This window comes from Pan paniscus, chromosome 11, assembly GCF_029289425.2.
Source record: "Pan paniscus chromosome 11, NHGRI_mPanPan1-v2.0_pri, whole genome shotgun sequence".
Lineage (NCBI taxonomy): Eukaryota > Metazoa > Chordata > Mammalia > Primates > Hominidae > Pan > Pan paniscus.
In genome coordinates, this window is record NC_073260.2 from 18,867,255 (window position 1) to 18,882,194 (window position 14,940).

General features: G+C 42.6%; 1 protein-coding gene across 8 annotated transcripts in view; it reads left to right on the forward strand.

Annotated features, from left to right (window-relative positions):
- Nucleotides 1-14,940, forward strand: part of CDK5RAP2 (CDK5 regulatory subunit associated protein 2) — a 188,181-nt gene that overhangs the window by 101,538 nt on the left and 71,703 nt on the right. For 6 of the 8 annotated variants that reach the window (XR_004664314.2, XM_024930066.4, XM_063593922.1 and 3 more), the window contains exons 16-18: nt 4,128-4,258; nt 5,787-5,896; nt 7,970-8,107. Coding sequence is in view for 7 of the 8 variants with exons in the window: in XM_024930066.4 (XP_024785834.3) it covers nt 4,128-4,258; nt 5,787-5,896; nt 7,970-8,107 (379 nt within the window). In the remaining variant the exon portion in view is untranslated. The remainder of the gene's footprint in view (nt 1-4,127; nt 4,259-5,786; nt 5,897-7,969; nt 8,108-14,940) is intronic. The other 2 variants (XM_008958605.7, XM_055117699.3) reach the window with 1 other exon arrangement.

The window sequence follows — 14,940 nt, forward strand, 5'->3', positions numbered from 1 at the left end:
AATGTTACCTTTGTCAGGCGGCCCTGCTAATCCCCAAAACAGTTGCCTCTCTGTGTTTCTGCCCTGCGTGGGGAGGTCACCTTCTGTAGCCGTCTGTGCCTGCTCTGCCTCCTCATCTGTGTTGGAGCTCCCTCAGGGCAAGGGTCCCACCTTACTGTCTCTGCTCCCCAGGGCCTGGTACAGAGTAGGCATTTGGGAAATGTTCTGTGCAGGAATGCCCCTCCCTGCCATGTTGATCTTTTAAATTATGAGATAATTTCCAGATTTTTTCATAGGAAATGAGTTTAGGGAAAATGAAAACATGCTGCTGAAATTCTGGGAGTAGGCGTCACTCTCTGAAAGTGAGTTTTTTCAAGAAACCTCAGCTGCTGGTCATTTTCACTTGGCGAGTGGTGTTGGGGGAGGTGGGCGGTGGGAGCGAGCAGTGGGGGGCACTGGGGGTTGAGTCATGTGTGGAAACTCACAGAGGGAGTGGACACATTTCATTTCAATTGCGCAGCTTCTCTGGGTAGGAGCCAGGTTGATTCTGGGTACTGAGAGGCCTTGTGGGTGGATATGGTTGCTCCTGAGTCTTCTCAGCTTCATGAGGGGCTCCCAAGTTTCACAGGCTCTTTCTTAATGAATGAAAACTTGGATGGGACTGAGGCGGGTCAGGGCTAACTCGGACTAACAAAGACTAACCAGGACTAACAAGGTTTCTTAAAAGGCTTCCTGTTCATCTTCAGACTTGTAATACATTTAGTGGGAGACAGACCTAGGTCCACATCTCAGCTCTGCCACTCAGCAGCCCTGAGCTCTTGGGTAAGTAATTTCTCACCCTGAGCCTCAGTGTGTTTGTGAAATTGAGATTGGCTGGTCTGCCTACTTACCTACCTACTTAGATGTCTACCTGCTTTACAGGGTTGTGTTGAAACTAGAGAGGACACTGTGTAAAGACCTAATACTTCCTGGCATGTAGTAAGCACTCAGTAAATGGTAAGATTTCTTAAGAATAATGACAGCATGAAAAGCTTACATATGTCTCAATATTTCATCATGCATAAACTTAGTTTACAGGAGGTTTTTGAATCCTCAGACCTTGGCATATCCAGAGGGCAGAATGTGGGCTAAGGAGGGTAGAGCTCTCTTCTGTAACTCCAGCACTGTTCACTCTGGAAATTGACAGGAAAGGTGGATGACCCTGAAGACAGATGATGTACTGTGATTAAAACTGGAAAGGGAAGTCAAGAAGGGAGGAAACTCATTGTGAGCAAGAATGTGGTTGATCCTTTCACTTTTACTATTTATTCTTCACAGCAGCACTTAGAAGTTGGTGGATGATCCCCAAATTACAGAAGTGGAAATGTGCATTCTGAGACACCCGGTGTTCCGCAGTGAAGGATTATCAGTGCTTAGGTCGTCTTGGCTCCCAACCCAGGTTCTTGCTGATACACTCCCCATCTTGAGGACTAGCACAGTTTCCCTGTAACTCAGGATTTCTCAGCCTCAGCAGTATGAGGCTTTGAGCCTGGATAGTTTTTTTGTCATGAGGGCATGTCCTATGCTTTGTAAGATGTTTAACAATCCCCGGCCTCTACCATGGGAGGGTCGGCACACCTGATCCTCCCATGCCAGTTGTAACAACCAAAAATGTCTCCAGACAAGGCCAAATGTCCCCTGGCGGGTGGGGGCAAAATCATCTCCAGATGATTATCATTGCTGTAACTCATGAAAATCAGCAATCTTGGCTCATAAATATTGTCTTCTGTATGGGAGTTGTTAGAGTATGTGGAAGGAAGGAAATGATGTTTGTTGAGCATCTCATATGTGTTAGCCCCTGTCCTAACGTCTTTCCCATGTAATATCTCATTTATTCCTCAACACAATCGCAAAGCAAAGGTATTATTATCCCCATTTTGCGTGAGGAAATCAGGACTCAGTTAGTTGAACTGGCTTGCCCAGTAGTGGTGGCGTGCTATTTTGGGCTTCGATCTCTCTAACTCCTTGTTTCTGCTCCTGTCTGCCCTGCCCCAGTTCCAGGAAGAGGAAGGTTTTTGCTTTTTTCTGAGTGAAGCACCTTTTGTTCTCCCAACTCCTCACACCTTGAAAAGATTCTCAAGTTGGGAAAACATAAATGACAGACACAGGAGCAGCAGCTGTGTACTTTTCACCCTGTCAGAAAATGGAAGAGGGAGTGAAGCAGTTAGCTTTCCCCAGCCCTAATCGCAGGAGCTTCTCTAAAACAGTCTCTTTTTTTCTCCCTGGTTAAATGCCTCTGCAGCACGACTGCATCCAAGCGAGTGCTGTGCTGTGACACCTCTGTGAGGTTTTTCATCAGCCTTACAAATTGATCATTATGATTGTCTTAAAATGGAACTAGATACAAGTTGCTAGTAGGGCCCTTTCCCTTGCGTGAAGACTGCTTCACAATGAACTGTCCTCAAAGCAGCAAGCATAGAAGATTAGACATAATGGTTTATTTTCCTTCCAATGTGTGTTGATTTATGTGTGCAGTTCGATGGATGGAGCTGGAAGTCTCTGAAGGAGAAGCGGGGCCTCTTTGAGGAGTCTGGCACACATATTTGGAGCAATTGCCTCTAACCATTCGGGGGCTATTGATCCCTTTTGAAAAATCTGATGCAAGCTTATAGGCCCTCTCCCTAGAAAAATCCACAAATTCATTCATTTTTTGCAGATAATTTCATGGCATTGATGGACATTTTTAGGGAACCATAGATGCTAGATGGAGAATGATAGATCTCTTGGTATCTAAAAAAGAAGGCTTTCTGATTTGTTAATGTGTTTCAGTAGTCTTAAAGATGTTCATATACTTTTACCCAGTAATTGCATTGCTGGGAATCTTTCTTAAGAAAATAACCTGGATGTCAAACAAGGCTTTAAGCACAGAGATGCACAGTGAAGCATTATTTATGCCATTCAGATGTCAGCTGGGGTCTCAATGTTCTTCTGAGAGCTGGATTTAACTGGTTCTGATCTCTGCCATTTCCACATCAGCAGGAGTCCAAAGCTGTTCTTATGGATCTGCACTGTCCAGTTCAGTAGCCACTAGCCATGTGGCTGTTCACATTTAAACTTACTGTAAATTTAATAAAATTAAACGTTCAGTTCCTTGGTACATTAGCTACATTTCAAGTGCTCAGTAGGCACATTTGGCTAGTGGCTACTTTAGTTGACAGTGAAGATATAGAACATTTCCATCACTGGAGAAAGTTCTATTGGACAGGTTTCCCCAAGATTAATGCACATTCTGGGAGGTGTGCATTTTCTTGGTCTCCTCTGGGTTTTGGGCTTCTAGTCCATGCAAGCTCTCTGTACAGCTTAGCACTACATCTCCTCTCCCAGAATAAAAATCCACTCATACTATGCATTTCTGAGTGGTTAACCCACCACAGTGGAGTTTTGTTGGCCCCTAATAGATTAGTCCTTTTCTCCTTCTTATTGTTGACTCACTCTTGCTTTATTTTTTTCTCTTCCCACCTGTCCCCCACCCTTAACTTCCAGTATGACTTTTTCGAGGAGTAACACAGCAGGAGTCCTCTGTCTCCCTTTCTTCTGAAGCCCGGGTGCCCAAGTGACACTCAGGCCCTGGGGAGCCTCCCTTTCTATACCCAAGCCCTCTTGGGGCATTGTTCAGAACAGAGACACATTCTGGAATGGAGAATTACATTATTTTCACCTAGTTACGCCTATAGCAACAATTTGGAAATGACCCAAGTATCCACTAATAGGGGATGAGTTAAAGTAAGTGGTGGGACATTCACCTGGTTTAATATTATATAGTCATTTAAAATGATTTTGCAAATAATTTCTAAAATATAGGGAATTATGAAGTGAGGAATGCATATCAGCATTGTATGTCTAGTATTATTTCAGCCATGTAAATTACGCATAGGGGAAAAGATAGGAAGGAAATACAGTCTGCCGTGTGTTAGTTGGTAGTAGGAGCATGATAATTTTTGTTTTCTTTATACTGTTGTATTTTAAATTCTCTATAGTAAACCTGTATATACTTTTATAACCAGAAAAAAACACAAATGACATAAAAATCACAGGAAGGCTTTCTGGGCTTTGCATCTAAAAGTACAAATAGGTCTGTTTTAAAACTTCTGGTGTCTTGTTTTACCAAGTATCAACAACCTGCAGGCTGAGTTAAACAACATTTTTGCCCTGCGGAAGCAACTGGAGCAGGATGTGCTTTCATATCAGAATTTGCGGAAGACCTTGGAGGAGCAGATCAGCGAAATTCGGAGGCGGGAAGGTACACACTTTATTCTATGTGCTTCTCTTTGGTTTTTCCACTTGGAGGGCATGGACTGAACTTCAGGAGAGTCCTAAATATTTGTTAAGGGATGAAGCATACACGGGGTTTCGTTTGGAGATCCTTTTTGTGGTGACCATGCTGATGTTAGCCTTCCTAGTAGAAGAGCCCAGTAAGTTGTACTAAATTCTGCAGAAGGTCAGGTGCAGGATTGCTTCCTTGCTGCCTCTACTGTTTTCTGCATCATTTGATACTACTAGTTCCAAATATCCCTGGGCACTTGCAATCCCCTTTTTTGGGGAATTGCAGCCCTCACTGCCCGGAACATCTGAGTACTGCCTACCACAGCACCTATTGCAGAGAGCCCAAGACTGCACACATATATGGGTGAGATGCTGTTTCAGGTTGAAGCACTGTTTTTAGTGCTGTATATACATTAAGGGAGGGCTACAAGATGAGGGTCCTGTGGGACTTATGTTTTCTGTATTCATCACAGTAATATTAAGATTTGACCCTCTCCCCTGGTAGAACTTAAGCCCTTTAAAGTTTGGGTTGGTATCTGATTCCCTTCTGTATCTCTAGCCCGGTGCCTGACACATATGGTAAAAATTGGTAATAACAGTGGTAGGTTTGACATCTCTTGAGCATCTGCTGTGTACAAGGCACAGTGCTAGGCACCTAACTTTTCACCTGTGATCCTCACAGTCATCTCATTAGGTAGAGTAAGTATTAAGTTCATTTTACAGATGAAGAAACCAAGACTCAGCTGGGGGTTGACGTGCCCAGATTTCAGCCAGGGCATCTTCCTTTAAGTCTAGCTCTTTCCAGTATTCTGCACTGTATTTTAGATGTATCAGCTCTTACACGTGTGTGTTAAATGAGATACTGTTTGTGGATATGCCTTGCTCAGTACACATATACACACATCTTCCCCCCTCCCCCCACTTCTCCCCTTCCTATTAGAATTGACCTTTGCTGCAAAGGAAACAGATCCTTACATTGGGGACCAGAGATTCTTCTATCTTAGCACTAGCAGGCACTTTCTGCACTTAGTGTGCTTGTTTCCCATGAGGGTTCTGGGGCCAGTAAAAAAAAAAAAAAATGATCAGACACTTTTATCTCCCTTGAGTTCTACCCTTGAGGGTCACATCTAATTTTTCTGCATTTTCCCCTAAACAGAATCAGTCCCTCATTTAAACTGAAATCACCATTTTCTTGTGCCATTCAGAATGGTCTCCAGGCACAATACTTGATATGCAAATTATAATTCACAGTTGGCCACAGTGAAAACCTACGGCCTAAGATGAAACCATACATTGAAATATCAGCCTGTTGAGAAAGGGGAAATTAATTTTGCTTCAAAGGTGGTGCCTTAAGCCCCCTCTGTGTACTACGCTCCCTTCCGCCCCACCTCCCCCATTCACATTGCTTTGGATGGATTGCACTGGGGTCAGTCTTGGGAGGATCTGTTTCTGATATTCTTTTTCTCCTCCCCCTCCCCACCTTTTTTTTTTTCTTTTTTGGGCAGAAGAATCATTTTCACTTGATAGTGATCAAACATCTTATCTAAGTATTTGCCTTGAAGAAAACAATCGGTTTCAAGTGGAACATTTTTCTCAAGAAGAACTTAAGAAAAAGGTATTGACCTATTAATTTTTAGTGCTTTTCTTTTCTTTTTGTTAGATTGTTTGTTGTATCTTGGGTTCCTCATGAGAGGTTAAGATTCTGAAGGCCCCTCTCCTTCCTTCCTGTCCCCTCTGCCTTGTTGTGTGTGCCCCTCCTGTGTCCGTTAACTGGAGTACCTTCCCTCGTGTCTGATAAACTCCCCAGGCCTGAGAACCCAGCCAGGCTCGATCTCCTTGAGGAAAAGCTCTCTGGCCCCTCAGTTTAGAGTTAGCCACTTTTCCTTCAGGCTGTTCACCTCTTTTTTTTGTACCTAATCCAAATCGATGTCCTTATCTTACTGATCTGTAATTATCTGGTTATTTGTCTATATTTCCTTGCTAGGCTGTGAACATCTTAAACTTAGTGATTATGTCTTACTTATTTCTGATTTCCCATTGCCTGGCACACATATAGGAACTAATAATAGATGCATTTTGAATGAATAACGTTCCAGGTTTGATCAATAAATCTTTTTTTAAACTGGGAAGATTCTTCAATGTGTTGATCAGTGTCATGGTTAGAGTGGTTTAGTGTTTCAAGGTTCTGAAAAATATTCTTAGAAATAGGAGGTTTGAGACCGCATAGTTTATTATAAAATTATCATGTATGTGTGACTAAGATCCAGTTTCCATCTTGGAATAATTTACATTCTGATAGAAGAGACAGGCGTGTAAACAAGTAATTGCAGTATGAGGTGCAAGGTTGCTGTATGGGCAGCTGTACTAGGTGTAGAAATAGCAGAGGAGAGGCTAATTGCCTGTATGGGAGATGGGGGGGTGAGCTCACCTGATCAGGGGAGGCTTCTCAGCAGAAGTGAGACTTGAAGTGGGTTTCGAAGGACGAATTCGGAGTTTGCCCAGGTATCCACTTTCTCAGCAGAGAAAGAGAAAACAGCCTGTTTAAGGCACAGAACTAAGAAATAGCAAGGAGAATAAAAATTTGGGTATTTTGGGAGGAATAAGGCAAGGAGTATGGAGGCAGCTGTTAGTTTTTAAAGATGAAGAAAATAGAGATGATAATAGCTGCTGCTAGTGCCTACTGGGGCTGTGGTAAGGCCAGGAGGTAGTTCACTTGGTTGGCACTTAGTAAATCAGAATGTCTTGTTCTTCCTACTAGAACCTCCTTGAGGATTCGATCCAATTTTTTTCATATATTGATATATTGGATATCTACTATGTGTACTCAGGGTGGGAATTTCCATGTTATTTGAAGAGCTAATAATCGCTTCCATCAAGAAGCCTTGGAAAATTACTGGCCATTGGGATTTGAAGCCTGCAGGAAACCAAGGTGGTGTCTGCTTGTTCCTTCTGTGTCTGGCCTCGCAAGACCCAGGCCCAACTCTGCCTGTGTAGAGGCAGCTGCTCTTTCGCACATGGTTAGGCACTTCGGTCATTGTTCTGTCTCATTTAGTTCTCCAGACACCCCAGCTGTGGGACTCTGGACAGTTAAATTTCTTTGTATTTCATGTCCTCGTTGTAAAATGGAGAGAGACACACTAGTCTGTTCCCCTCCTCAGGATTTTTGCAAGGAGTGATAGACTAAAGCTTGTAGGAGTATTTTAGTAGTTGTAAATTGCTTCATAATTGACAACTGTTAATATTACTGGCATTGCCAGATAGGTGTACAAAGGAGGAGGTCACTAGTGAAAAGTAAGACTGATACAGTTTCAGAAACTTTAGCCTTGGGAGACTTTTCCTCCAGAGGGTCTCAAGTGCAAGAGAGAGATAGTATTAGCTGTCATTGACTGAGCACTTAGACCGTGCCAGGGACTTTAGTGCACTGTGACCGCAATCCTGTTCAGTTCTCGTAGTAAGGCTACAGATGAGGAAACTGGGGCTTAGATTGTGCAGTTTGCCCAGGATCTTTTTGCCTTGAAGTGATGGCTCTGGGATTAAAATACTGTTATGCCAGATGTTAAAGCCAGTGCCTGATTCCCCGTAACTGTGGTGCCAAAGAGTCGCTTAATAGGGCTGTCTGGGGCTGCGGCCCTGGGAAGCTGAAGTCTCTTGCTGGGTAGACAGCCTTTTCCCTGTTCTTACCTCCTAGGTCAGTGACCTTATACAGCTAGTGAAGGAGCTGTATACAGACAACCAGCACCTGAAGAAAACCATTTTTGATCTCTCCTGCATGGGTTTCCAGGGAAATGGGTTTCCAGATAGACTTGTGTCTACAGAACAAACAGAGGTAAGAAACATTTTTGTTGTCATGTGCTGATTACAAAAATATAACAACCGGCTTGGTATGGTGGCTCACGCCTGTAATCCCAGCACTTTGGGAGGCTGAGGTGGGAGGATCACTTGGGCCCAGGACGTTGAGGCTGCAGTGAGCTGTGATTACACCACTACACTCCAGCCCAGGGGATAGAGCGAGACCCTGTCTCAAAAAAAACCCATCAAAACCATATATTCATATATATGTATGTATGTATACAAACCATATGTTTATATATATGTATGTATGTATACAAACCATATATTTATATATATGTATGTATGTATAACAACCTGAAAGGTTTTTCAAGACTGCATCTGTTCCTGGGGAGGTCTCTAACTGAAATTCCCTTTGTTGTGGACTGGGTATTGAGAGCCCCACTAGGCTGGCAGGTCTGTCCACAGGCTTCCTCAGGTTCCAGTCATGTCTCCATGGACACATTGGATATACTGTGATGCTTTGACTCTGGTCCAGCCCTGGGACCTGTGCTGCAGATGGCACACATCTGGATGAGTGATGTGGTCTCAGAGGGACCTGGAGAGTTTCCAAACCACCCAGATAATTTGAATAGTGTGGATGCAGCCTTAATGAATACATTAACATTGAAAAACTGACATACACACAACCCACCCGGGAAAAGAGGAAAGAAGCCTTATTCACCTTGATGACTTCTGGGTCTCAGTGCTGATCTTTGTGATTTGTTGGCTCTGATTTTCTGTTTGGGACCTGGGCTGCACAATGGGAGGACCCTGAAGTTGTGATGTTGTTTCCCTCTTCATTCCCTACTGTGGCCTGACTCTCTCGTAGGAAGCACCTTGCTTCATGCGCATGTTAGCATTGTTTCGGAAGACCAGAACTGCTCTCCCATGAAGTGCAGTAGTAGGGCCTTTTTGTGCTTGGGTCCCTCACGTATGAAACTGGAATATTCCTGGTTGGGGTTGTCTTCTGCTCTACCTGGCATGCCAGGTAAATGGAGAACTCACATTCATTGCAACATCATTTCTTGGGAAAGATTTGTCAGCCTTAAGCTGTCTCCTCCTACCTTCAAAGTGGGAAATGCTCAAAGGTATTTATGCTTCACTCTGGCCATCTTCTTTCTTTGTGAGAGGGAACATTATTGATCTTAGCCTCCAGGACTCTAGATAATTTTGAAAACCAAGAATATCTGCGATCCATTTAGGGAGAAACAAGTCTGATTTGCTTCCTCCAAGGCAGCATTCTTCACCAACTTCATTTAAGACACAAATGGTGTGTTTTGTTTGTTCATTTGCCCTTTAAAAAAAAATCTGTTAAATGTCTCATTATGTCCTTTGGAGAAAAAGGCTTTTTCCTTTTCCCACCCTAAGATCTTAATATCAGCCAACTGAGATTTGTTGAGTCTTTTATCATATTGTACTTTGATTTGATGTTCCCCATGAATAGCCTTGTTCTTCATAGCACAGCTCCCCATCATCCCCCAGAATGGGATGGGAAAGGTGATGTGCCCATTGTAATCTTGGGCTGAGGGAGTAGATGGAGTTAGGGTGAGGGTGAGATGGGAAAGAGCGGAGCCTGCGGTTCTCTGGGAGTACGCGTGGTTCTCCTTTGATGAGAAACAAAGCAGAAACAAACCAGAAATGCATATATCGTCCACAGCATTTCCCAAGCAGCATGACTTGCAAAGTGAGGTCTGGGTATGATTCCTGTTCTGTAGGAGACTATAAATCAGAAAAGGAGGGGGGAAAAGCAAGTATATTTTTATTTTTTTAAATTCAGTATTTTTTCTCCAATATTTAATTAACCCATAGCATTACCCCAACATTTGGAAAAGAGAGAGAATAAATTACCCCTAATGCTGTCACTTTAAAACAAGCACACAGTTAATTAACGTTTGGAAGTGTTCCTTCTGTATTTGTGTGTATGAACATGTGGATGCACACATCTCTCCTGGAATGCAGCTTTGTCTCCTGTTCTTGCTAATTGCCATTATGTCATAGCATCTCATTCCTTCTTATGAATGTGCTGAAACTTAACTGCCTCACTGCTGTTGGACATGTAGGTTATTTCTAGTGATTTGCCATTTTTAATTTCCTAATGAATGTCTTTGGACACAAATCTTTTTCTGTGTTTAGAGGTTTTTTTTTTTCCTTAGAGTTGATTCCCAGATATGTGTCATTAGTAGGCCAAAGGACAGATAGGAATATGCAATAGGCATAAAATTTATTTTCATTTATTTATTTATTTTCCCCCTCCCCCCAACAACTTTTAATGTGTAAAAGACTGTAAGTAGTTTGAAGGCCCTGATAGAGTTTGTCAGATTTCTTTCTAAGATGCTGGCCCTGGTGTAGAGCCTCACCAGCTGGGTACCACGGTGCTCAGTTCCTGCCTGTTGGTAGTTCACATAGACACCACCAAACAAACAGAACACCAAGAACAGGTATCCTGTTGTTGCTGTGTACATTTAAAAAAATCTCTAATGAGGTTGCACCTATTTTCTCGTATTTATTTGCTGGTTTTTCATGCATTATAGGAGAATTAGGTTGAAAATCGATACAGAGGAGTGATTTCAGCAGAGTGTAGTCAGGACGGTGAGCATAGAAAGCCAGGAACTGTATAACTTGTGGACCTGCCCTCTGAGTATAGGCTCTGTGTAAAGAAAGCATGTGGCACAGGTCCTGGCACACTGCAAAGGCTCGAAAGGGTTAGTCACTATTATTATTTATTTATATTGTCATTATTAAGAATGGTTAGAAAACTCACTTTTTTTTGACATAGAGAGGAAACCTGGACAAAGGGGCATAATTTAATTGAACTCAAATATTTGTAGGGCTGTCATGTTGACAAGAAATAGACCTTGTGTGACTCTAAAGGACAGAAATGGTTGTCAGAAGTAGAAGGTGCTTGTTAAATATTCTGTTAATAGTAAGAACAAACCTGGTTTGTCAGAGCAGATTTAATTTCATTTAAAGGAGGAACTTTCTAACAATTTGACTTCATACGTTATTATGAGTTTTACATGATTTATAAAGCCCTTGGCACAGTTCTGGCATATGGTATACACTCAGTAAAACAGCTATTTTAATTTTTTTTTTTGGTAAGCTAGTGGCGGAGATGGGACTATAACCCTCTTCTGACTCTGTGTAGAATTGTTTAGCAACACCATAGGGCAGTGCTTCTGAAGTTTATTGTGCACATATATTTCCTGAGAGTCTTGTTAAAATGCAGATTCTTGTCCAGTAAGCCTGGAATGGGGCCAGAGAGTCTGTATTTCTAACAAATTTGGGTGATGATGCTTCTGCTGCCCTAAGGAATACACTTTGAGTAGCAAGACCAGAGGTAATCCTGAAAACGACTTGTTTCTAGGTCTCGTTTTGAAAAAAGTCTTTATTCATTTGTTTATTTGTTCAGCAGTGTTATTGAGCGTCAGGCATTGATGTTAAAACTATGAGCACACATGTCCCCGCCCTGTCTAGGATGTAATCCAGAGAAGCAGAGGGGCAATTGGGGCAGAGTGTGGTGAGTGCTGTGATGGAGTGAATGCAGAGTCTCAAGGGAGTTGTAGACAGGTGCCCAGCCCTCACTTTGGGGATTAAGGGAAGTTCTCCCTGGAGGAGGAAGGGGAGCTGCCAAGCAGATGAAGAAAGAATAGCTCAAGAGGCAGGGGGAGAGGCAGTAGAGTACAGAGTAACAGCGTGGGGTTTCAAGGAGGGAGTGTTTCATAGTGTCGAACACTCTGAGAAGCAAGAAAGAAAAAGTACTGAGAACTTCCTATGAGTCCCATGACCTGAGCGGTTTCATTAGAGTGAGGGGGACAGAAGCCAGCTTGCAGGGGATAGAGAAGTGATGAGAAGTGATGAAATGAGGATAGAGCCAGTTGACACTTGGAGGTTGCTTCTTTAGTGGTGGTAGGGCTGGAAGCCAAGCCAGGTATAGTGACTCAGTTCTTTCTGGCATCTTAGTTCTGTATCTTTGAAAATGAGTAAGTAGCATGTAGCATGAAGTACGTTTCTCTATGTCCATAACATTTAATTTCTTGACCATTCCTGGAAACTGAGTTTACTTTTAATCTTGACCAAGTCAGCAGAGGTAAAGAGAAATGAAAGTTAATTTTTATTTAACTGTGTCAAGCATTGGCATGGTTGTGGTTCTGGAAATGCAGAATAACTTTGACGCTTTTCATATTTCAACTTGGAATGATGTGTTAACGATACTTTCTTTGCTCAGCTAAGCTTAGGGGAAACCCTTCTCAGATCCGCAGGAGTCTGGGAGGAGCTTCTCCGTGCCTCTTTCCTAACCCCATGTGGATTTCATCTCTCATTAATACAACAAGGTCTTTGGGGACCTTTCCTGGGCAGTAAAGCCACATTGCAGAAGGTGAGAATAGACCCCTTGGAGAAGCTTGGAGAGAGGCAGAGAATACTGAGTGGCCAGAGCTGTTGGGGAATCATGGGGAGACTTTCGTTGTTGTTGTTGTTTTGTTTTTTGAGATGGAGTCTCCCTCTGTCACCCAGGCTGGAGTGCAGTGGCGCGATCTCAGCTCACTGCAAGCTCCGCCTCCCGGGTTCATGCCAGTCTCCTGTCTCAGCTTCCCAAGTAGCTGGGACTACAGGCGCCCGCCACCATGCCCAGCTAATTTTTTTAATTTTTAGTAGAGACAGGGTTTCACCATGTTAGCCAGGATGGTCTCGATCTCCTGACTTCGTGATCTGCCCACCTCAGCCTCCCAAAGTGCTGGGATTACAGGTGTGAGCCACCGTGCCTGGCCCTGTTTTGTTTTGTTTTTTAAAAGATGGGAAAGACTTTCTCCTAATATTTTATTATGAAAAAATTCAGACACAGTGAATACCCATATACTCACCACCTAGGTTCTATTCACATTTCCCACCTGCCCATCATCACTCTGTCTCATCTTTCTAATAAATTTTAATTAAAACTGCAAACATCAGTATACTTCCCCCTAAGTACTTCAGTGTGCATATCTTCAATAAATGCTTATAGTCAAATGAACTATAGAAATTGTAAGCCTGCGTTCACTAAGTTTTACAAGTGTATGTGCCTGTGTAAGGCAAACCCCTATCAAGAGCCTGCATGTCCTCTGTTGTCCATACCCAGTCCCACCCGAGCTGCTCTTCTGATTTTGTCCCACTATGGGTTAATTTTGCCTAGACCTTCATATAAATGGAGTCATACAGTATATTCTCTTTTGTATATATTCTTTTACTCAGCATTATGTTTTTGAGATTCATCCATGTTGTTAGTGCATCAAGTTTGTTCCTTTTTATTGCCAGGTAGTATTCCATTGCATGAGTGTATTACAGTTGTTTATTCATTCTGCTATTAATGGACACTTGGGTAAAAGGTGATATGGGCATTCATGTACAATTCTTTGTTGGGACACACTTTTTTTTTTTTTTTTAATTTCATGAGTACCTATGAGTAGAATTCCTGAGTCATAGGATTACTCGTTTTATAAGAAATTGCCAATACTTTTCCCAAACATTTTATATTCCCACCAACAAGTTTGATAGTTCCAGTTAGTCTTTATCACTCGAGAATGTTATGGTAATGAGGGAAGAAGCCAAAAGACAAAGAGGGTTCCTTACCCATATTTATAGACTTTTATGCTTCAGTAGGTATATTTATGCATGTCTAGTCTGTTTCATGCTGGATAATATAGTAGGATGTGGTTTTTGATCATCACTTCTGTTTGATCCTGATTGCAGATTTGGATATGGTCAGATTGAACGTGTTCTGACCCTGGGAAGTTTCTATAAAAACTGAACTCAGTTGCCTTTGTTTTGTTTTTCTTCCACAACAAGGTTTTTCCTCTGAAAGGAAAAACAGAGAGTTGGGCTGGAGAGCTATGGGGATAATTGACTAAATGTAGGGATTCAGAAATAAAACTTGAGCTAGAACCGTAGGTATCTCACACGTACAACATGCCCAACAAATGACCCAATACTCTGTGGTTTCAGCACCTTCGGTGCAGACTCTTTTGTTTTTGTTTTCGAGACAGGGTCTTACTCTGTTGCCCAGGCTGGAGTGCAGTGGTGTGATCACGGCTCACTGCAGCCTCGACCTCCCTGGGCTCAGGTGATCCTCCTGCCTCAGTCTCCCGAGTAGCTGGGACTACAGGCATGTACCACCACACCCGGCGAATTTTTGTGTTTTTTGTAGAGACAGGTGTCTCACTCTGTTGCCCTGACTGGTCTTGAACTGCTGGGCTCAAGCAATCTGCCTGCCTAGGGCTCCCAAAGTGCTAGGATTACAGGTGTGAGCCACCGCACCTGGCCAGACTCTTTTATTGGTGAGATAAGGTTTGGTATAATTTTGACATAGCTTTGATTGATTCCTTATCTGGGAGTGGCTGGCCACCTTTTCTCTCATTTTTAATTTGGTTAATTCAGGTGCCCCATGACTAGAATTTTTGCTTTTGCGGAGAGCTGAGAACTGGCTTTCTTGAGAACTTTGTACCGTCCATTTTGTAGAACTCGGAAGCTTTGGGATTTACACTTCTTTGAAGCATTAGGGATTTATGCAGTCTTTATAAATAACTGTCCTTCATTTCCAAAAGCATAAAGTTATCGTCAGGCAAGCGTGATACTCTTCTCATTAGAGATGAGGAATTTCTGTCAGCAAAATGACAGTGTTGCCAGGACTGTCCATCTCAGATGTGTGACAGTCCAACAAGAAGAGGTTTATGCCTTGCGCTAAATAGGAGAAGTGATGCATAAATTGGGCACACCATAAATTTCATTTATTACTTTCTTGCTGTTTGATATTTTCAATTCCATCAATAGCTATTTTCCAAAATCTTGTTACTTTTA